The sequence below is a fragment of the Aphelocoma coerulescens genome, chromosome 3 (assembly GCF_041296385.1).
Source record: "Aphelocoma coerulescens isolate FSJ_1873_10779 chromosome 3, UR_Acoe_1.0, whole genome shotgun sequence".
NCBI classification, from domain to species: Eukaryota; Metazoa; Chordata; class Aves; order Passeriformes; family Corvidae; genus Aphelocoma; species Aphelocoma coerulescens.
In genome coordinates this window covers 67,532,230-67,552,210 of record NC_091016.1, presented here as the reverse complement: position 1 = coordinate 67,552,210, position 19,981 = coordinate 67,532,230, and the positions used below count along the sequence as shown (strand labels likewise).

Genomic DNA, 19,981 nt, shown 5'->3' with positions numbered 1-19,981 from the left:
AGAGACAGGATTTAATCGCTAATTCATTCAGTCCTTATTTTTCTATTATTCATGGAAGTACTATTAAGTTCCAGAATATAAGAGTGCAAAGATATATATAATATAGACATTCAACCAAATATCCATTTTATTTTGAACAGCAAAAAATCGTTGTTTCAGCATATCATAAATTAATTAAATCTCATTCATTACATGGTAAACTTTAATGAAAAAATGTCATCGGAATTTAAATGAACTTAAAAAAATGGCTTATTTAAACTGGTAAAATAGTCTATTTGTGCATCTGTGAACCTGTCTTGTTGTCTTCAGCTGAATTCAGGGACTGTCTTTAAAGATTTAAAGCATTCCTGTGCATAACTATAATAATGTCATAGGAGGTAAGAAAAAGAGAATGTGTTTCTATTTTGCTATAGTATCTATGTAAATGTTAAAAGCATACTTCTTATTTAAATCTACCATGGTGTGTTCCCAAAATAACTAGATTGTGTTACACTTATTTGTCTGGAATTCTGGTGTGGAACTTTTTTTTCTTTCGCATACATTTTTCAGTCCTAATTAAGTCAACTTAGACATCAGCTAACTAGTAGGTTTTTACAATGTGAACTGTCTAGCTTTGAGAACATAAGGAAGTCAAAATATGATCAAATATATTTAAGTGTGTTAGCATGAAAATGGATTTTGTACATGTTAGAATCCAATCAATATGTTATGGTACTGATTAAGCACATATTTCAGTTTATCTTCTAGAATGCAAGGAGGGAAAAGGAGTGGATTACAGAGGAACAGAAGCCAAGACTCAGAAAGGTGTGAAGTGCCAGAAGTGGGCTGATAATGACCCACATAAACCAAAGTAAGGTCTTTTCGTGTCTGTTTATATGTTTTTCTGAAATTTTGTCAAGCCATACATATAGGCTAATTAGTCTTGTAAGCAATTTGTTTGGTGTTAAAAGTCTTCTAATGAATTATTTTTCTATACCTATCAAAAATAAGATCATTCTCTAATCTCAGTTGTAATTCAGAGACCTCCAAGTGGTGCTCTCCAAGTGAGACTATGATTAATAAAGACACTGTCAGCCTTGGCAGCCCCATTTAAATTTTATAGTCTTTACATGAGCAAAGCACTAGACAGGGGCACCTCTGGTTCTTCTGAAATCAGAATTTTTCAGTAATCTCACCAGAGCAAGAACTTCTCTTGGCCAAAGGTATAACATGTGACAGATGAGATAGATGTGCATCATTTTATCAGTGAATCCACAATTAACAAGGCAGTAGTTCTTGTATTTAATAAAAAATACCTGACTCAGTTTATTTAGTAACATTCTATTCAAAAGTTATAGCATTCAGGTTACAGAGGACTCTCACATTTCAGCAAATATGTTCTCATTGCATGTCCCAGGGAACATATCCAGAGGAAAACAGTTCACTACAGGCTACATGGTACCTTGACCGAGCAATAACTGCTGGAAACCAATAACTAAAGTAAATGCCAGTATTAAAGGCATGACTGGCCTTAGAGGCACCGTACTTCCTGAAGTCTATCACTGCAGCACTTGTAATGTTTCAGCAATGGCATACAGTAACAATTAGGAGCCCTCTAAAGACCAACATCTACAAAATGGTCCTCAGATAAAGATTTCATTCTTAGAGTCCTCGTCTGAACAGCTGGGACACTTCCCTTATTCTGTAATCCCATTTAATTCTGTTCCAGTTACACACCTGAAAAGTATCCCAATGCAGGACTGGAGGAAAACTACTGCAGAAATCCTGACGAGGATGAAAAGGGACCCTGGTGTTACACAACAGATCCTGATACCAGATTTGACTACTGTAACATCCCTGAGTGTGAAGGTCAGGATACACATACTGACTTCTTTTCTGTTTTTGCAAGATATGTTCAAGAATGTGAAGTTATTCAGATACTTTTATTTTCAATTGAGCATTTGTTTCTAACTTGAATTTAGTTCAACACAAAACTTTCCAAAACATTTTCAACATCAGCAAGGAAGATATCAAAAGACCCTGCAAACAGCTGTACAAAGTCATTTTTTCTCCCTAGATAAAACATGGCATATGGGTGTATTCACATATCCTAAACTTAGAATTGAACCAAATGACAGTTGCTAGTGCAAAACTCAATAAAATGTGACAGCAGCAAAGCACAGGTTTTAAATTGTATCTTAATAGATTCAATTTAGCTCTTTTAAAACCTGTCGTCTGTAATGTTGATTTGGGTTTTTTAATGGAATACTAGAAATGTTATCAACTAGTTAAAGTCATCTCACCAAGGAAAATAAGCTTTTACTTTGCCAAAAAAAAGACTGTACTTCAGCCTTGTGCTCTGATCAGGCTCTTGAGCTTCATGTGAGATGAGTGGGAGTGTTTACGGAGCAGTTCATCAGAGGCTTTCTGTCTCTCTTGTCCTTATTCTGCCTTGTTCCTACAGTAGAGTGCATGCACTGCAGTGGAGAAAACTACCGTGGAGTAGTTGCAACAACGGTGTCTGGGCTTGAGTGCCAGCGCTGGGACTCCCAGCAACCTCACTCTCATGGATACCTCCCGGAAAAGTAAGTCAGGTTCTGTGATGGTCTATTTCTCATCTGTGGTGGGCTGAAGACCACCCTGCACCAGACAGGATAATTGTTATGGCTGTTAGTAATGTAGCTTAAAACTTATTTTTCTGGTTCAGTTTTCCAGAGAAGGATCTGAAGAATAATTATTGTCGTAATCCCGATGGTGAACCTCGGCCCTGGTGTTTCACTACCAGTCCAACTAAACGCTGGGATTATTGTGACATTCCTCGCTGCAGTGAGTCTGACTTCTAGACTTCTTCCAGTCAGAATGGTTCAAGAATCGAGAACAAACAGAACAGATAAAGAAAAGTATAAAAGACAGCTGAATTTTATCTCAAAGAAAAAAATTAATCGTTTTGAAATGAACCTCTGAGAGCTTTATTGAGGCTAGCCATTTCTGTCATAGGCATTTCTAATGGTTTTGTCTGGAGCACATCTCCCTTCCTTGATGTGTTTTTCTATGACCAGGCATTTCTGGTGTTTCTTCTGATGTTCCTCTTTTGATGCCAAGCAGTTTCACTCTTCCTGAAAATACTTTGGCTTTTGTTTCGCTCTTCCAAATCAATTCTCCACCTTTTCAGTTTCCTTTTCCCCTAAAGGCCTGTCCTTGCCATTATACTTTTCCTTGGGACTTCTCACCAGACCTCATCCTTGCTGTCTCTCACCAGTTAGAGTATGTCTACTTTACACCTGCAAGTGTATGTATCAGTGATGGGCCTGACACTTTCACCCCGGTTTTCTTCACAGTATTCCCACTTGCTCACTTTCCAGCTCTGTTCTGATGAGGCTGTTAGCATTTCCATATGCAGACTTTTGTATCCTGTATTGTATCCTGGCTGCTGTAAAGGGGCACATGCAAATGCCTTTTTGGCAGCCCGACTGCTTGTAAAGAAGTTAAAATGGGAGAAAAAAAGTTAAGAAAGATATCTTTAGATCTTTTCTCTGCCTTTTGGACTTTTCAAATATTTTGACATTTAGAACTTACCTGCAAAGAAATCTAAAATGCCCACTTAATTATTAAGTTCAGAGTGGTTTGTTGGTTTAGTTTTTTACTATATCTAGGAGGCACTGTTTAATTTGAGTTCCTTTTTCTGTAACAGCAACACCCCCCCCACCTCCTGCACCAGGGCGTCAGTGTCTCTCAGGAAGAGGAGAAGACTACCGAGGCACAATATCTGTTACTGAATCGGGAAATACCTGTCAGCACTGGAATTCTCAATCTCCCCACAGACACGCTCGCACTCCTGAAAACTATCCCTGCCAGTAAGTGAAACCCCTCTCTTATTCAGTGTCCAGGAGAAATACCAAGTCTCAAAATTACTTCAGTTTTCTTCATCTATATTGCAAAGTTCTTCAGTTACACCAGCATTCATCACCTGCTGGATCTAATATTTTCCATTTTTTTGTACATTTTTTTAATTGACTTCTTTGTTCTTGAATACTGATGTCTCCTCTACTGACTTTCAAACTCTGCTTGATTGACTTTTCCCTCCTCATTTCATCCTTTTACTGTACGGTTGCTCAGATGGAATCATGTGGAGTAAGGTACAATTATAATATTTGCTTGGGGCTAGATTCTTTCACCCTAGTTCTTTCTACTGTGCTGTTTTTGGCCTCAAAGTACTACAATCTCTTAATTCATCCATCAGTCAAGCAAGTGTCTGGTTTAGCACATCGGAAACACCAGTGAATTGCAATTTTTCATGTAACAGATGGCATCAATAAATGAGAGCCACAGTTACCTACCAGTAAATGCAACAGTAAACTAGGCAGCAAGAGATTCTCATTTTGTTCATAACCTTTAATAGATTTCCATGAGAGACTTTTATCAGTCAAGTTTTCTGTTTTAGGAGCCTAGATGAAAACTACTGCAGAAATCCCGATGGTGAGAAGAGGCCATGGTGTTACACCACCAACACAACTGCCCGGTGGGAATATTGCAACATCCCCTCCTGTGACAGTACCAAGCCAGAGGCCCCTGGTAAGAACAGGAGACAACTGAAAGTGAAGGCTCATCATGCTTTGTTTTGAAAAACCTTGTGTGACTCAGTTGCATTGCTGCTATAACTGTCAGCATTGCCGTGTCTGGTTGAGCTCCTGGGCCTGATGTGGAGCCCAGGCTGGTATATTCAGTCTGGTGGCTAAGTGTAGAAGGTTTTAAGTCAGCTATCGACTCAGATCAGGAAATATTGCAGTAACAGAGGTCTTCATTTTGCCAAGTGGTTACCTCCACTTCTAAAATTTTAAATGCTCCATGGAAAAGTTAGCTAGCTTTACATGCCAGTTCCTTAAAAACTGAACCTGAAGCAAAACCTAAGATAATTTAAGAGCACTGAACCAAGACTCCATAGAAAACAAGGAGAAGGAAATTCTCCTTACACAAGGTAGTCTTGTTCCACACATATGTCCATGGCAAAGACACAGCCAGCCCGCTATCCTGAAAAAATTTTGATCCATATGTTAACTATTTGGCTTGTGAGCTGAAATAAATCCGCATGCATGACAGCAAAATTGGTGTACAAGTGCTTTCAGAGCATATCATTAAATTTTTGCAAACATCCTTTGAAATCTTCCTTTTGATCTACTGTCTGAGAAGGATTCTGTTACAGAGAGCGTGCTGTGGTGGTCAATGAAACACTCTGGCTTGTTGTTTTCTGTTGTCTTTCTATGCTCCAATATAAATGTCAAAGTATTAAGATGCAAGAGATTGGTTTCTGTTATTCACTACAGCTGTTGATGTGCCTGAGCAGGCTCAAGTTACTGAGGAGTGCTATCAGGGCAATGGGGTGACTTACCGTGGTACAGCTTCTTTCACTCTCACGGGAAAGAGATGTCAAGCCTGGAGCTCAATGTCGCCTCACCGGCACAACAAAACAGCAGAGAACTTCCCAAATGCGTATGTGTATTTCCCATTTCCAGGTTTCATTGGACAATGATCATTCATGAACTTGTTTTGATTTGCATCATCATTGCACAACGGTGATTATAAAGCTGGGAAGGGAGTGTACTTGATAGAAATAATCCCTTCCTTTTCTTCTTTTTTTATCATGGAAATGTTTTTTATCAACCTAATCTTGAAAGAAACCACAGTTGTCACTATTATACTTTAGACTAATTAACTGTGTGTTTCTGCATTGCTTCTAAAGCAATTAATAGTTAACATAAATTTTCCCTTATGCTGAAATGAACTGTTTCTATACATTAATTTATTCATGAGTATAATTCTTTGCTTCCTAGTCTGCAAGTCATTAGAGCTTTGAGGAAGGGATAGGTTGTTTTCTTATTCCTAATATGTATCATTCATTTTTTGCAAAATGCAAAACGTATTCCTTTTTAAAAGCTATTACTGTATTTGAAAAAATAAAATAAATAATATCTGTACTATAAATGTAGGAATTTACTTCTCTGGATTTTAAAATTTTATTCTACTATAAGTGTTAGTCAGTGAATAACTATTGACATATTTAAATATTTGATATATGTATCCTGATTTCTTTCTGCTGCCAAAACGATTTCAACTGGCCATGACAGAATGCACATAATAAATGATATATGACTCCATAGCAGATCTGCTTTCTAAAATGTTCTTTTGAGCTCTCCCCAGAGCAGTGGCATGGATAGGAATATAATATGTTTGCATTTGTAGGGGCCTGAGCCAAAATTACTGCAGAAACCCGGATGCCGACAGCCGTCCATGGTGCTACACCACCGACCCCAGTGTGAGGTGGGAGTATTGTGCCCTGAAGAAGTGTGATGGCCAAGGGCTACAGACTGTACCTCAGCCTCCTCAGACAACACTGGAAACAAGCCCTGGTGAGAATACTTTCAGCTTCCCCAGAAATGCTCATAACCAGGAAGCTGGTTTTTATGGAAGCATCTTCAAGAATTTAATGAGCATGAAATACAGGAAACTCAAAATAAATACAGAATTTAATATAGTATTGTATCCACTCTCTTCATGTTATAGTGGGGTTTCTGCATTAGATTTTAGACTAATATCACATCTTCTACCTGCTACATCTGACAATTTTGGAAACTCAAGGAAGAGGATGGCTACCGGTCTCCACACTCCACAGTGGGAGGGCAACTAGCAATGACAGAAAATGCAGCAGTGATGGCATTTTGCTGGCAACTGCTCCAAAAAGTCTTTTCCTGTGCCATGCATTGTTATTTCCAGGGTTCCATTTCCCATCATAGGACAGCCGGCTTTTCTTTGATTCAGTTCAGATGCAACTTTGTTATGCAGTAGATGGTTAGAGTACTGCAGCTTTCATGGGTTTTTTAGGTTTTTTTGCTATGACACGTTTCTCTGGTTAGAAGGTTAATAATTTTGACTGAGTACGTGTTACTGCTTGTTACCTACTGTAAAATGGGGCAATGGACAGATATCAGTGTCTGCAAGGGAAACACTTTATGAGTGTATGGTCATTGTATTCCTGATTTATGGAGTTATGAAGGATCAACTGAATGTAGGCTTCTTCGATTTATGACTTTTGTGATCATGAATAAAACTCTTAAAATACAAGGAAATTAAAATGTCATCATTAGTCATCATTGACACTATGTTGCTCTTCTTTCCTTGTCTACATATTGTGTAGGACTTGCAAACTCTAGTAGTATTTCCTCAAATTTCTCTCTGCTTCACCACCATCAAGTACAAATGTGGCCCAATAGCTCACAGCTAACAACCATTTCCTTTTCTTCACTTTTCACAGACTGCATTAATGAAAATGGTGTAGACTACCGTGGCACAGTGGCAAAAACTGCGAGGGGCAGGACTTGTCAAGAGTGGAGTTCTCAGAGACCTCATAGCCACGACTATTTCACTCCCACAACTCATCCAAGAGCAGGCCTGGATAAAAATGTAAACAACTGTTCATTCAACACTTGTTGTCATTGAGCTTTGCCTGTCTTTTTCAGGGTCCCTCAGCAAGCATTTTGTGACAGGTCTTTGTTAATTAATTTCTTTTCCTCAGTCCAGTCTAAAAACCTGATTGTGATAATTCTTGCTGGTGTGACCAATCTGTACTTCTGTGGGACACAGAGACGCCCAGAAGCTCTACTGAATGCTTCTGCAGGACAGCCAAGGGGCTTCAGATGGGTACTTTCTTCTCCCCACTGCCGAGGACTAACCAGAGTTGGTCTGTGTGCAGCATCTCTGTCTCCTCTGACAGGAAGAACACCTGGGGTCTTAGGTTTCAGTAATACCAGGGACAGGTGAGATGGTGATGAATCCTGTGTTCAGTGCAAGTTCCTTGAGATATAAAGCTGATGGATTGTAGCCCCCCTATCCTCTAGTAATTCCCCCTCAGCCCTCCAGCTTCTGCCGCAGCCCGTTATTCAGGGGTAGCCCTGAACGTACCTGGCCATCGTGTAAGACAACCTCCCTTTCTAACCTTCATCTCCCTAGTCCTTGCAAATGTACTCATCACCTGTTCTTTAGACTTGTCATATCCCATATACAGTATTTGCCTAATTTGTCACAAGCTTTGTATGTGATAAAAAGAGCTTGTTTGATGCTGCCAGCCTGAATACTTTTTTACCAGGTGGATGACTTTAGAACTTGCTTTAGTCAATTCTTTGATGGAATCACATACTCCGTGTTGAATTCCAGCTCAGATTGGGGAAACTCCCTCTAAAAAGCTGCCTGCCATAAATTCTTGGTTCTTGCATTTGTCAGGGACTCGTGGTAGCAAATATTTTCTCCTTTTTTTCTAAGACCTGGGATATATTTCAGGATAGGGAAGGGAACTAGAAAAGATACCTGGTAGCACACAGTTGTGTGAGGTGTTCTCTGTGCGATCTCTGTGCTGAGCAGAGATCACTATGCCCAGGAAAAACCTAGAGAGCGATTCAGCTAACCAGTACCCCCATGAGGGTGAACACTGCAGCCCTGCATCACCACAGAGACCACCAGGCTGTGCAAGAACAGCTTACACAATACTCACTTGTCCCCGAGTCCTGCAGCCAGAGTGGATGTGAAAAGACCTCAGGACTGATCCTACTGCTCCTACTAACTGCAGTGAAAGCAGGAGAAGATCTTTTCCGTGCTTTAGAAAGCTTCATCCAAGGTCAAGGTCTCCTACTTTTTGAGACCTCAGAGATCCAAGGTTGCCCTAGTGAAGTTTGCTGTCTGAAGACAGTTGAAGAAGTCTGATTTTTAATTATGCTTTTCTAAACTCACTGAGCAAATGGAAAAATGAAACAAATTTTGACAAAAGGATTTGGAAATCACTTGTAAAAAAGGAAATTAGAAAAATATTTCCCAAATTTAATTTTATTTTATTTGGAAACTTTAATTGGTTGGCTTTTTATTTCCTGGTTAATAGCTGGTGTCTTTATTCTTTGTTACAGTATTGCAGGAATCCTGATGGAGATGTGAATGGACCTTGGTGCTACACAACAGACCCGAGAAAAGCCTGGGAGTACTGTGACATTCCCAAGTGCCGTAATTATTCCTTTAAAGACTAGTGTCTCCCTTTCCTGTACCTTTTTATAACAACTGGAGAATAATTGGTGATTAGTCTGGAAGACTGATCTACATGCAATAGCTTTAGATTAGAAATTAAGGCTCTTGGGAAGTGATGTTCAAGGTCTCTGTCTGAAGTCTTTAAATTGGTCTTCCTTGAAAGCCCCAAGATATGGAACCACTAAAGCTCAGGGGGTTTTGCCATGTGTTTCAAAATGGGCCATTCCAGCAGAAATTTTCCCTGCTCTTGCCTAATCTCCTGGCATAACTCTGTGTGTGGCCTTGCTGAACAAGGCATGCTCTTATCCCAGCAAAATTTTTGCACTCCCTGCTCATGTGTGTCTGCTTCTGTTCTGGATGATAACCAGATTGTCCCTCCTCTGATATTGTACCGTATCGGATGTCTGCAAAGTGCATCTGACCCTAAATATTCAACAAGATGCCCTTTGTCTTTGTTAGTTGTAATCAAGCCATACTCTGAATGAGGTGGTGCAACAAAGTATACAATGATAAAGTTTTATAACATTTTGATTTCCAGTCCTTTCATGTCCATCAACAACAAAAACTATGCTAAGGAAGAGAGGTAGCTCTCAAGAGAAAGGTGACTTTCTTGCTGCTTTATCCTCTCATAGGTGAGCAGAAGAAAATGTGCTCAGATCAAAACCCAAAAATGGAGCAAACAAGAAAAATAAAGTTCTTCTATACACACTGTAGTTGTGAAAGTAGTACTGCAGTGAACGTGTTGGGCTGGGACTCTTAAGCAAAAAAATTACATTTTCACATGACTATTGTATTCAATTTTGATGATCCATTTCTTCTTTAAATTAATACTGTTTTTTTGTTGAGATGTTAAGCTAAAGAACAGAGGAAATGTGACTTTTGCCCTTAATTTCATTAGTTAGCTCTTTTTGCTGACAAAATTCTAAATTCTGTGTTGATAAGAGTCAGTTTACCAAGGCCAAATAAGAACTACCTTTTTTAATAACTCAGAGACATCTGAAGTGCCAAATGATCCTGAGATAAAAGTTAACAAAATTTTGTTCCTAGAGACAGCGATAGAATTTCACCTGCTGTACCACCAAGATTAGTTTAAAACATCTGCCAGTGCAGCTTCTGCACTGCTGATGTCCATAAGAGTCCACTTAAGAATGTTGAGAGAATTTATTTCTTCTTTCGCTCTCTTTTCTTCTCCTTCCCCTTCTATTTTTGTTTTATTTTGGTTTGGGTTTCTTTTTTTCTATCTGACTGTAGAGCTACTCATGTAATTTGTTGGCCACTGAGACCTGTATGTGAAAAAAAAAAAATTACTAGGCATTTTTAGGTGTTCCAGATGAAGGTAACCTAACAAAATATACTTGATGTATGGTATCGAATTACTTGAAGAGAGTCAAAAGCTGAAGTGACAAATGTAACAGGTTCACCTGCGAGTTTAGTGAGTTCATAGTGAATGTAAATCAAACTGCTAAAGTTCCTTAAAGTGACTTTTTTTTCTTATTCTGAAGCTCCTCCTCAGTATGAATGTGGAAAATCCAAGTTCAGACCAAAATTGTGTGCTCAAAGGATTGTTGCAGGGTGCATTTCAAATCCACACTCCTGGCCCTGGCAGATCAGTCTCCGTACCAGGTATGGTTATTCCCCATTACATTAGACTCTACATGCAAGGAAACATTGCCTCTCATAGGATGTTACAGTATGTGGTTTAAGCATTCTAAACTTGATTTTAATTTAAAAATAGCTCAAGGCTAAGCATTGTATGTGCTATTCTTAAAGAAGGTCATTTAGACAACCAAGAACATTCTAATCTGTGACACACAGCGAGAAGATCAATAAAATTGTTAATTTCAAAAACATTTTCAGTAGAAGGCAGAATGACTTTAAATCTGTCACTGTATTCTACAATAGAATCAGTTTCCAATGAATAAAAGCAACAGTATGGCTAGTACACCTCTTGATCAGTCCTTCCATGTAAGTATTTGATTCTACTAGCAAAATTATTAATAAAACTAGGAATCAAGACCAGTTGCAGAGCTTTATGGCTGTGATTAGAGCTAGAAAAATCAGAATCTCTAAAAAAGTGAACCTCACTGCACATGGGGTTTTCCAGTAATAGAAATGCTGACTAAGAATTAAGATCTAAGTGTTTTTATGTAAGACCTCATAAAAATGCCTGCAAAACCCTACTGTCATTTTAAGAAACATTATACAAGGAAAGCAAAACATTTCTTAATGAAATTGTGGAAATAATATCTTTAGTTTTTAAAGGCACACATGTTAGAAATAATACCCGATAAATACAGTGGGATTAACTTCCCCATCTTAAACCACTGCCCTTTTCATGCCTTTTTGCTCTATTACAGTTTTGGCTCACATTTCTGTGGAGGAACTCTGATAGATCCTCAATGGGTTCTTACTGCCGCCCACTGCTTAGAAAAGTAAGTATCGTTACAGTCTGCACCACCAACTTCTTACACTAGATAGAAAATCACAGGAGGAAAAAAAAGACACCCAATAACCAATCCGAGCTGGTTGCAAACAGCTGAGAATTGAGCCAAGTCTATTTGTCATTCATTAAAGCTGAGTTTTGACTGTAAAACAGAGTGACAGTGATAACTTCTGCCAATTTGATTTCATGTGCCATTGTAAGGGATTAAGTTCACTCCAAAGCTGGCTATCTGGCTTTGATATAACAAGGTGCCCAATAATGTTGTAGGTGGTCTATGTCCTGGTTGTGTATTCATCAGCTCACCATGTGCAATCATTTCCAATAGGTCCTCACGACCAGCTGCATATAAAGTATACCTTGGATTACACAAAGAAGTAGCAACAGAGCCATCAGTACAAATACGTGATGTAGAGAAGTTGTTCAAGGAGCCACGCAGAGCAGATATTGCTCTGCTCAAATTGAGGAGGTACCCTTTCACCTGAAGCATTCCTTTGTTCTGGTGGGACAAAATGACTAAAAAGTGTTTGCTGGTGTTGTAGAAATGAGTGTTTCTGCACACTCTTTGTTCAGTTAGTGATTTGAGACCCTCTCTTTCTTCCTTTTCTGCAAAAGCTCCAGGATTTCAGAAAGGGAAAGGCTGCCTTGGGAGGGGAGGAGTGCTAGGGACAGTTATCCAGGCTGGAAATGCATTGGGTGTCAGCTGCTGGAAGGTGAGGCAGTGGCAGCAGAATAGGAGGAGGTAATGCCTAGAGGAGCTTTCAGTCTGTGTTTCTACATGCTTCTACCCTGATAAGGTAATGATTGAAATCTGCAGTATTAGCATGATGTCACTCCATGCTGTTTCCATGCTTTGGTGTGGAGATTTCTTCTTCCAGCAGGTCTGGCCAGTGGGCAGGCAAAGAGTTTGATGTAATAGCCAGTATGGCCCTTCTTGCATCTGTTTTCATTCATCAGAAATGCTCTCAGTGGAACTGTACAATCAAAAGGAATTTGTCCATGCAGCTGCAAGCAGATGTGAATGTGTGGTGCTTGGGCTTCCACTGCTGTGGCTGCAGTGCACATCCAAGACACATGCAGGGTCAGCATAAAAATGTGGCCTTGTAAGTGAGCTTTAGCTGCACCCAGAGGCAAGTCAGATGGTTCTGCTGTGTGCTAAGTGTCCCGACAGAAAGTGATTCATAATCAGACTGAATGCAGACAGAGCAAGCTAACATCCAGGTGTTAAATGCCGCTGATTCATACCCTTTGTAGTAGTTTTGTAACTAGGTTCTGTTGGCTATGCATTAGCCTAAGTCAAAGCATTCTCCTGGCTTAATGTTGTTTCTTTTTATGTCATTCTCCATTTCAGGCTTTTCCCTTTTGTGTATCACTTTCTGAGGGTTTAGAGCCTAAAAGCAATTTTGCACATCAGAAAAAAACCTTAACTGAAACTAAGGATTTAAATGATAAGAGGCTGAATGCGTGTAAGGTCTGTTTAGAATCCTGAAAGTACTATTAATTATAATTGTGCTAATGCTTGTTCCTGTTTGTTCATTTCAGACCAGCAGTCATTAATAATCATGTAATCCCAGTTTGTTTACCAAAAGAAAACTCTGTGTTAGGAGGAAGAGAGGAGTGCTATGTGACGGGATGGGGGGATACAAAAGGTGAGACAGCATTAACCCATTTAAAAGCTCCGTGTTTGGAGACTGGTGTATACTTGTACTCAAAGTAGATTCTCTTTGTGCCCCACACAAGCTACTGATGAAAAACTTATTTCAACAAAATTCATCAGGTGCTGCCAGTCTTTCCACTATCTCTCTCTGACAAGGATTCTGCTAAATCATTCAATGCCATGTAAACTGAAACCTTCTAAATAGATGCTACAAGAGGACAAGCAGAGCTAAGGAGTCCCTTCTCTCTCAGTACATATGCTTTTCCCTAAAGTGGGCTTTTGCCCAGTTGGATGGAAAGTTTTTCTAGATTTAGGTTGTTTCCCAATCACATAAATGTGAGTTTGCTCATTCTCTTGCATGATTCTTTCTCCCAACCAGCCTGGTTTGCATCTCACACAAACAAAATCCTCATTTTCAAACCTCCCACTCTGTCTTTGTGGAGAGGTGCATCGGTACCTTCTCTGCCTCCTTGCCCATCATGTCATTTTCAACTGTTTACTTTCTACCTAATTTCTTCCACAGAAAACTCAGATACAGAGAAATAAAATGGCTTGGGAATGACTCCCACAAGTATCCATGGGTACTGGATCCACATGGATCTACTGTGAGAGCAGGAAGGTCAATGGTGGGTGGCATAGGGCGATATAAATACCATAATATTGATAATGGTTACTGATTTTGGTATATATTCATATTGTGCCTGTGAAGTGTATGCACAGTGCACACTACGCTGATTTTACTGCTTATCTATATCCGGATATTTGTGTTTTGTGGATATGATAATTACCTTTGTCATTCTTTTTTGGTTTCATTTTTATTTGCAAAGGTACTCGTGGTGATGGCTACTTAAAAGAAACTGGCTTTCCTGTAATTGAGAATAAAATATGCAACCGCCCTGAATTTTTGAATGGTAGAGTCAACAATCACGAACTCTGTGCTGGGAATATTCATGGTGGCACAGATACCTGCCAGGTAAGAAAGTCTGTGAGCATGAGAGTTGGTTGTAAGCACATTCAAATCAAATAAGGCATTGCTTTTTGATCTTTAGAGGCCCAGAATTATCCTCAGGATGTTACCACACCATGTGGTATCTGAGCTGAAAAATGCCCATATATTCTGCTCTTTCCTTGCTCCCTTGGCTGCTGCTGGGAAGTGGGACAGTTTTTCAGATAAGCCTGAACTACAGAGCACATGGTAACACACAGGTGCACAAGTCAGGTGTACGGAAGCCAACTTAGAAAGACAAAAGGTCTGATTTTTTTCCCCAGGCCCCTTTTCTTGCCTCAGCCAGACTATCTCAAATGTCCAAGCTAGCTCAGTTAACAACATCTCAGTTAGCAGTCAAGGAAGGATGCAGTGGAGCCTGCCATGCAGGCAAAACGAGGCCCAAAGGAACTATGAATTTCCACGTATCAATGCCACTGGATCATCTAGTAACAACAGGAATGCAAGAGGACCTCAGAAAAGAGACTGAGGGAGGAAGCACAGTTTAAGTTTGTAAGGGCAATCAGATTCTTTCTCAATAAATCCACTTACTTCAAAAATAAATGTAGTGCCTGGGTGACATGAAAAGGTGAACTTTACAAAAGTGTTCAACAACATGGAGTAAGGCAACTCTTGCCTTACTAGAATTCCAGCGTTTCCTCATAACTTCTGCGTCCTTCGCATGTAGGAGGTACTTCTGTTTCTGTGCCTCCTGTGGGAAGGCCACATGGGTCTGTCCAAGAAGGAATCATCCTGTTCTTTCTCTGTTTAGGGGGACAGTGGAGGACCTCTAGTCTGTCTGGACCAAGGTAAATTTGTCCAGCATGGAGTCACCTCTTGGGGCCTTGGCTGTGCCCAACCCATGAAACCTGGTGTTTATGTTCGAGTCTCCAACTATATTCCTTGGATTAAAACTGTGATGGAAAGCAACTGATCCTGGGTATGGACTGCCCTCTCCTGGAAAGCAGAATGCACATCAGAAGTACAAGATTCCAAGTGCAATATTAAAGCTACAATCATTCATAAGAAAGCAAAATAAATATGATCATCCATTTTAAATTGCTACAAATTAATAGTCATTACCAAGAAGCCCAACTGACCATCTGTTACCCTCTTTCTATATGTTCTGGGGTTTTCTATGTCTGACAGTAGACCTACCCACCTCTGAAATACATGTCAAAAATCCCAACCTTAACTGTAACTGGACACCTGTATTTTAATCTTATATTAGATTCTACAATGACATTTTCTTCTAAGGTCATCATTTGCAAGATGTTATGCTTCCAACATATGAAGAAATGTGAACACTTTTTATTTTCTATGAGTTGTCTGAACCTCTTACCAATTTGATGCTACAAACCAAAGAAGAATCTCACAGTGCATGTCTTATATGCCTGTGAAGTTTTATTAGATATATCTGATAGCATTAAACACATGGGATGGGGAAAAAAAAGAAGGAAACACGTTTGGTTTGTGTTTTTGTATTTTTTATTGTCATGGAAATACACGTGTCAGCAAAAGTATAAATGTTGCATCAAAGATATAAAACAGTGAATAAAAGTTAGTCCCTAGCAAGAAAGGGAAATAGCTATCAATGATTACCACAAGTAGTGACAATGCATTTACATATTATAAAATTGAGTTGTCCACAGTACCCATTTATTTCTTTGTATAACATTATCTGACTACATAACTGTAAGATGTACATTTTTCTTCTCTGAAAGAAGATTATGTACACATGTGGTTATAGGAAGTGAAAGCTTAAACCTTTTGAAATGCTTTCCAGGAAAAGCTTGACTCCTGCTTGCCAAGGTGAAACAATTGCTGACTATGAACTCCTGCTCACATACTGACTCTCTTGCATATAAACCAGGGAGCTCCCCACAGGCATCTGGGGACCCCCAGCTCTGCATGGCATCCTTCCTGCATCCCAAGAGTGTGCTGACTCTACTCCAAGTAACAGTGCTACTTCGTGAGGTGGGATTTGTCTTGTCCATTTTACGCACTGGAGAGGTGCACTCCCAGACAAGCCAAACTGTGCATCATTTTTAAATTGTCTTTATGTTTTTGTATGCCTGTACATACAGAAGGGATGTTTTGTATCCTAGGAGTTTTGGTTTGGTGTTTTCTCACATTGCCTTAGAGGGAGATGAGAATTATAAAGCATAGTTAGGTGGCAGGGTGATTTTTGAAGTTCCTACACCTGGAGTCTGATTCTGGGAGATGCAATCATCTCAGGGCAGTGCCTTCCTGAGCAGGAATAGCTCTGATAAATCACACCCCACCCACCTGTCTGGTCAGAGGGATTCACTGAACACAAATACCCTCCTGCGTATTTTCCGTATATATCCACTTTGATCATTAAGCCAGCCAAGAGATTTGTACAATACTTCCCTGGCAACAGAAATTCTGTGTTGCAGCTTGGTCTGTGATTTGTTAAGCTCTTCAGATGTGAACTGTTGAATGCATGGTTAATACCTGGCTTGTAGACAGAGAAACCATTGGCCCTGCTCTCCTTGCCAAAATGGTAAGAAGTGCCTGGACATGCCTGAGTTGCTACAAAAGTCCCACCTCACAACCCTTTAAAAAGTGCCAGTTGTGATTTTTTCCTTCTGCCAGACTGTCAGCAGCAATAAAAATTGCCACTTTCTGTGGCAAACATTTGCACAGTCTGGGTGAAGTAACTCAGCACATTTGGTGGCAGTGGCACATTTGACCCAAAATAGCACTTCCCCCTGTTTGTTGGTCCAAGAAACCTCTTTGCTGGCAGGAAGAACACAGCTGTGTTTCTGAGCTCACATTGTTCGTGTGCCTTTGGTGATGGTGTGGTGACCCTTTGTCTCTTGTGTACCTCACATCTCTCACTGAGCCTCTGGAGGATACACATGCAGGACAGCTATAGCTGACAGAGTTAGGGCCCTCCTTGAAGAGGTGCCTCTCACTGAGTGAGCTGGGTCACAACAGCCATTTTAGTGTCAACACATGCATCTTAGGAAAACACTGCTGTACCTCCTGAGAAGCTTGTAGGACATCCCTGTAAGTATTAAGTGCTTTGAGGCACACATGAATTTAGAATAACTTTTTTTAAACAAACAGCCTGTCCTGTGGTCTGCATGCCCACATGCATCCACCTCCATGCAGCTGGTTGTCCTTGGGGTTCTCCCTCGCTGAAGCTCTTCATCTGGTTCCACCACCTCATCTGTCCTCTCTCGCCCACAGGAGTGTAACCCCACTGTCACCAAAGCGCTGGCCATACCCCACGTTACATACCCACTGCACCTTCATGAGGCAACACAAAGTCTCACAGAGATGGGAGGATTTTTCAGTTTGCAAAATCCCTGTTAGGGATAAGAGTTAGCACAGGAGCAATTATCAAATACAAACACCACCTGAAGTTGCTAACTGCTACTAGATTAGAAGTCAAAACATACGCACAGGCTTTTTTCTACTGTCCTTTACAAAATTAATTTTTAAGAAATAAATATATTAAAAATTCTGACACTGCCCCTAGACACTTTACCTATCAAAATTTATCACTTATATTATCTTTGAAGCAACACATAATACTATGCAAAACAAAGCATAATCTCAAAGGCAGAAACAAGTCTTTGCATCTCTCACTTCTCAACATGTTTTAGTTGTCCACAAACAGAAGAAACTGGCAAATATTAATCACATTTATTTGGAAAGTAGTAGCTTTAAAAGATCTCTGCAGTCCTTCTCAAACTGCTTAAGTGTTTAAGACATCGATTTTAAAAAAAAGAAGTCACAAAGAAGAAACACTAAATGGAAGAGAGTAGTGGTTCAGCTCATCCAGCATCACATGTGATTACTTCACCTGGGTCTCCATGGTGCCTTCAGTAGGGGCTGGCTGGGCTGAGTTTTGTGGCTGGGTGCCTGCACTTTACACCCTGCACTGAGACACAGCATCTGGCCAGTGCCAGGCCAAAGCTTCCAGTTCAGGACTGGTCTCTACCAGCCAGCCTTGGGATATTGTCTTCAGCTATCTACAGGGTGTAGGAGAAGTTTTCTCCCTGTATCAGTAGCTCCAGTCTTGGGTTGTCTTCTAGATTAGCTGGATATATTGTGAGATGTTCATTTAGTTTCATATCTCTAAGTCATTACTGACTTTTGCTAAGCATACCTTTGACCTTTACCATGCCTCAGAGTAAGTTAGAAACAGCCTTGAAAGACAGGCCTTTATCACTAACTGCCTAAAGTGTGCAAACATTAGGCTGGGATTATTATTAAAGGTCCTGTTTTCCACCAGAACGGCCGCTGATAAGGGCAGTTGCGGGGTAAAGGCAGGGAGAGTTGGGAACTGAAGAAAATTACAGTATATTCCTCACCATAGGAAATCCTTGTGTGCTCTTAGGATTGTAAGACTGGAGCAGTGGTCATTCAGTTTCACTGACTGTACTATAGTGCTACTCATTTGTGGTATGAACCTTCCAAACTCAGTCTTATATTTGCTTATGCTAAATACGTTTTTTTCTGAGCTTATAAGGCCCTTAACCACTGCTCACTGACTTTCTTTTGTTTATTTATTTCTCTGTTGGTAACAGGATGCCTTTTGAATGCCACATCTTTTCAAGTCCTTCCCTGTAAGGAGTGTATTGTTCACCAGCCAGTGGCCAGGACACAATTCTTGATGAAGGTCATACAGGAGAAAGGAAAAGCAGTCTGTCCCTGGAATCTGCTTGCAGAGCCAGAGTTACTCTGTTACATCGTCTTCAAAGGACCAGTTAACACTTCCCTCCATAACCAAAGCTCCTGTCTCAGCCCTGCCCAAGACAGCTTAACATCTCTGTCAATAGCCCCAAAAAATTATCCCCAGGACAGAAAGATGGCAAATAGTGATAATGAACAGAAGACAGAAATTGCAGGTCACCTTGGCAGTGGTAGGGTAAAGGAATTTGGTTTGTAGGGATGGGCAGAGAGCATGATTTGTGCAAAGGAAAAAATCAGCATGCTCTTGAGAGAGGTGTTTGGAAAAGCATTTAAAAGAGGAGAGCAGGGAGAATCCCTTCCCTTGGAGATATGAGGGGTGTCACATGAACCCCAGCTGTGTCTGGGAAAGGCACTAGTGGGCAGCAGGACAGTCTGTCCCACAGAGCTAATGCCCTCTGCAGGGTATGACCCCTACATAAAGCCCTGGAAAGGCGAGGAGGACTGCTGCCGCATTTCAGAAAGCTCTTGAACAAGGAGGGAAGCAGGGCTTTTGTTGAAAAGGGTCCCTATGGATGACAATCAGACCATAGAGAAGTTCTCCTGATGCACACTGCTGATTCCCAGCCCTCCCAGCCAGGGAAAGGTCTGATCACCCTGATCGGTACCCTCTTTTCTGAGCTATCATGTCTTCTATTTGTCCAAATTCTTTAGGGGCAAAGGAGGTCAGGTTGAAATAGTCACCCTCTCCTCCTCAAGGTCATCTAAATCTTAAACAAGCAGTACTGTTTAAACCCTTCCCACCCAAACAGAAATCCTAACAAAACAATAAACAAATGTCTCAGATAAAGAAATAAATACAAGGGCACTGAGCTGGACAGTGCATCTTTTTAAAGCTGTTCTGTTCTCTCTGAAGAACCACAGTGCCTTCTTGCAAAGAGTTTACTCAGAAAAAAAAAAGAATTTATTCCATATTCATAGAAAAATACACTACTTGTATTAAATGTCCTTGTGCTTAGAAGGAGAACATGAAGTTTAATCCATATTCTGCAGCAAATTTTGAAGTGGTGGCAGGTGGAGAACAAATTCCCACTATGGGAACAAAGTTCTTAGCTCAGTGCTGTCCTTCAAAAATCAAATATAAGAGTTGGTGTCCCGGTGTTTCCGTTTCTTGCCACATTTTCCAAAATGA

General features: G+C 40.2%; 2 protein-coding genes across 3 annotated transcripts in view; one reads left to right on the top strand and one right to left on the bottom strand.

Annotated features, from left to right (window-relative positions):
• The window catches only part of PLG (plasminogen), a 24,010-nt gene extending 8,830 nt beyond the window's left edge, over window positions 1–15,180 (top strand). The window contains exons 4-19 of one of the 2 annotated variants that reach the window (XM_069010712.1): window positions 736–850; window positions 1,709–1,848; window positions 2,447–2,564; window positions 2,687–2,805; window positions 3,671–3,833; window positions 4,421–4,551; window positions 5,301–5,466; window positions 6,217–6,383; window positions 7,286–7,434; window positions 8,925–9,018; window positions 10,542–10,662; window positions 11,397–11,471; window positions 11,808–11,948; window positions 13,022–13,128; window positions 13,964–14,109; window positions 14,894–15,180. In XM_069010712.1, the coding sequence (XP_068866813.1) occupies window positions 736–850; window positions 1,709–1,848; window positions 2,447–2,564; window positions 2,687–2,805; window positions 3,671–3,833; window positions 4,421–4,551; window positions 5,301–5,466; window positions 6,217–6,383; window positions 7,286–7,434; window positions 8,925–9,018; window positions 10,542–10,662; window positions 11,397–11,471; window positions 11,808–11,948; window positions 13,022–13,128; window positions 13,964–14,109; window positions 14,894–15,055 (2,114 nt within the window). In that variant the 3' untranslated portion in view covers window positions 15,056–15,180. Of the gene's footprint in view, window positions 1–735; window positions 851–1,708; window positions 1,849–2,443; window positions 2,565–2,686; window positions 2,806–3,670; window positions 3,834–4,420; window positions 4,552–5,300; window positions 5,467–6,216; window positions 6,384–7,285; window positions 7,435–8,924; window positions 9,019–10,541; window positions 10,663–11,396; window positions 11,472–11,807; window positions 11,949–13,021; window positions 13,129–13,963; window positions 14,110–14,893 lie in introns of both variants that reach the window. The other variant, XM_069010711.1, reaches the window with a different exon arrangement.
• SLC22A3 (solute carrier family 22 member 3) overlaps window positions 15,070–19,981 on the bottom strand; it is a 30,628-nt gene continuing 25,716 nt past the window's right edge. Inside the window, exon 11 of the mRNA XM_069010713.1 lies at window positions 15,070–19,981. Coding sequence (XP_068866814.1) covers window positions 19,924–19,981 — 58 coding nt within the window. The 3' untranslated portion in view covers window positions 15,070–19,923.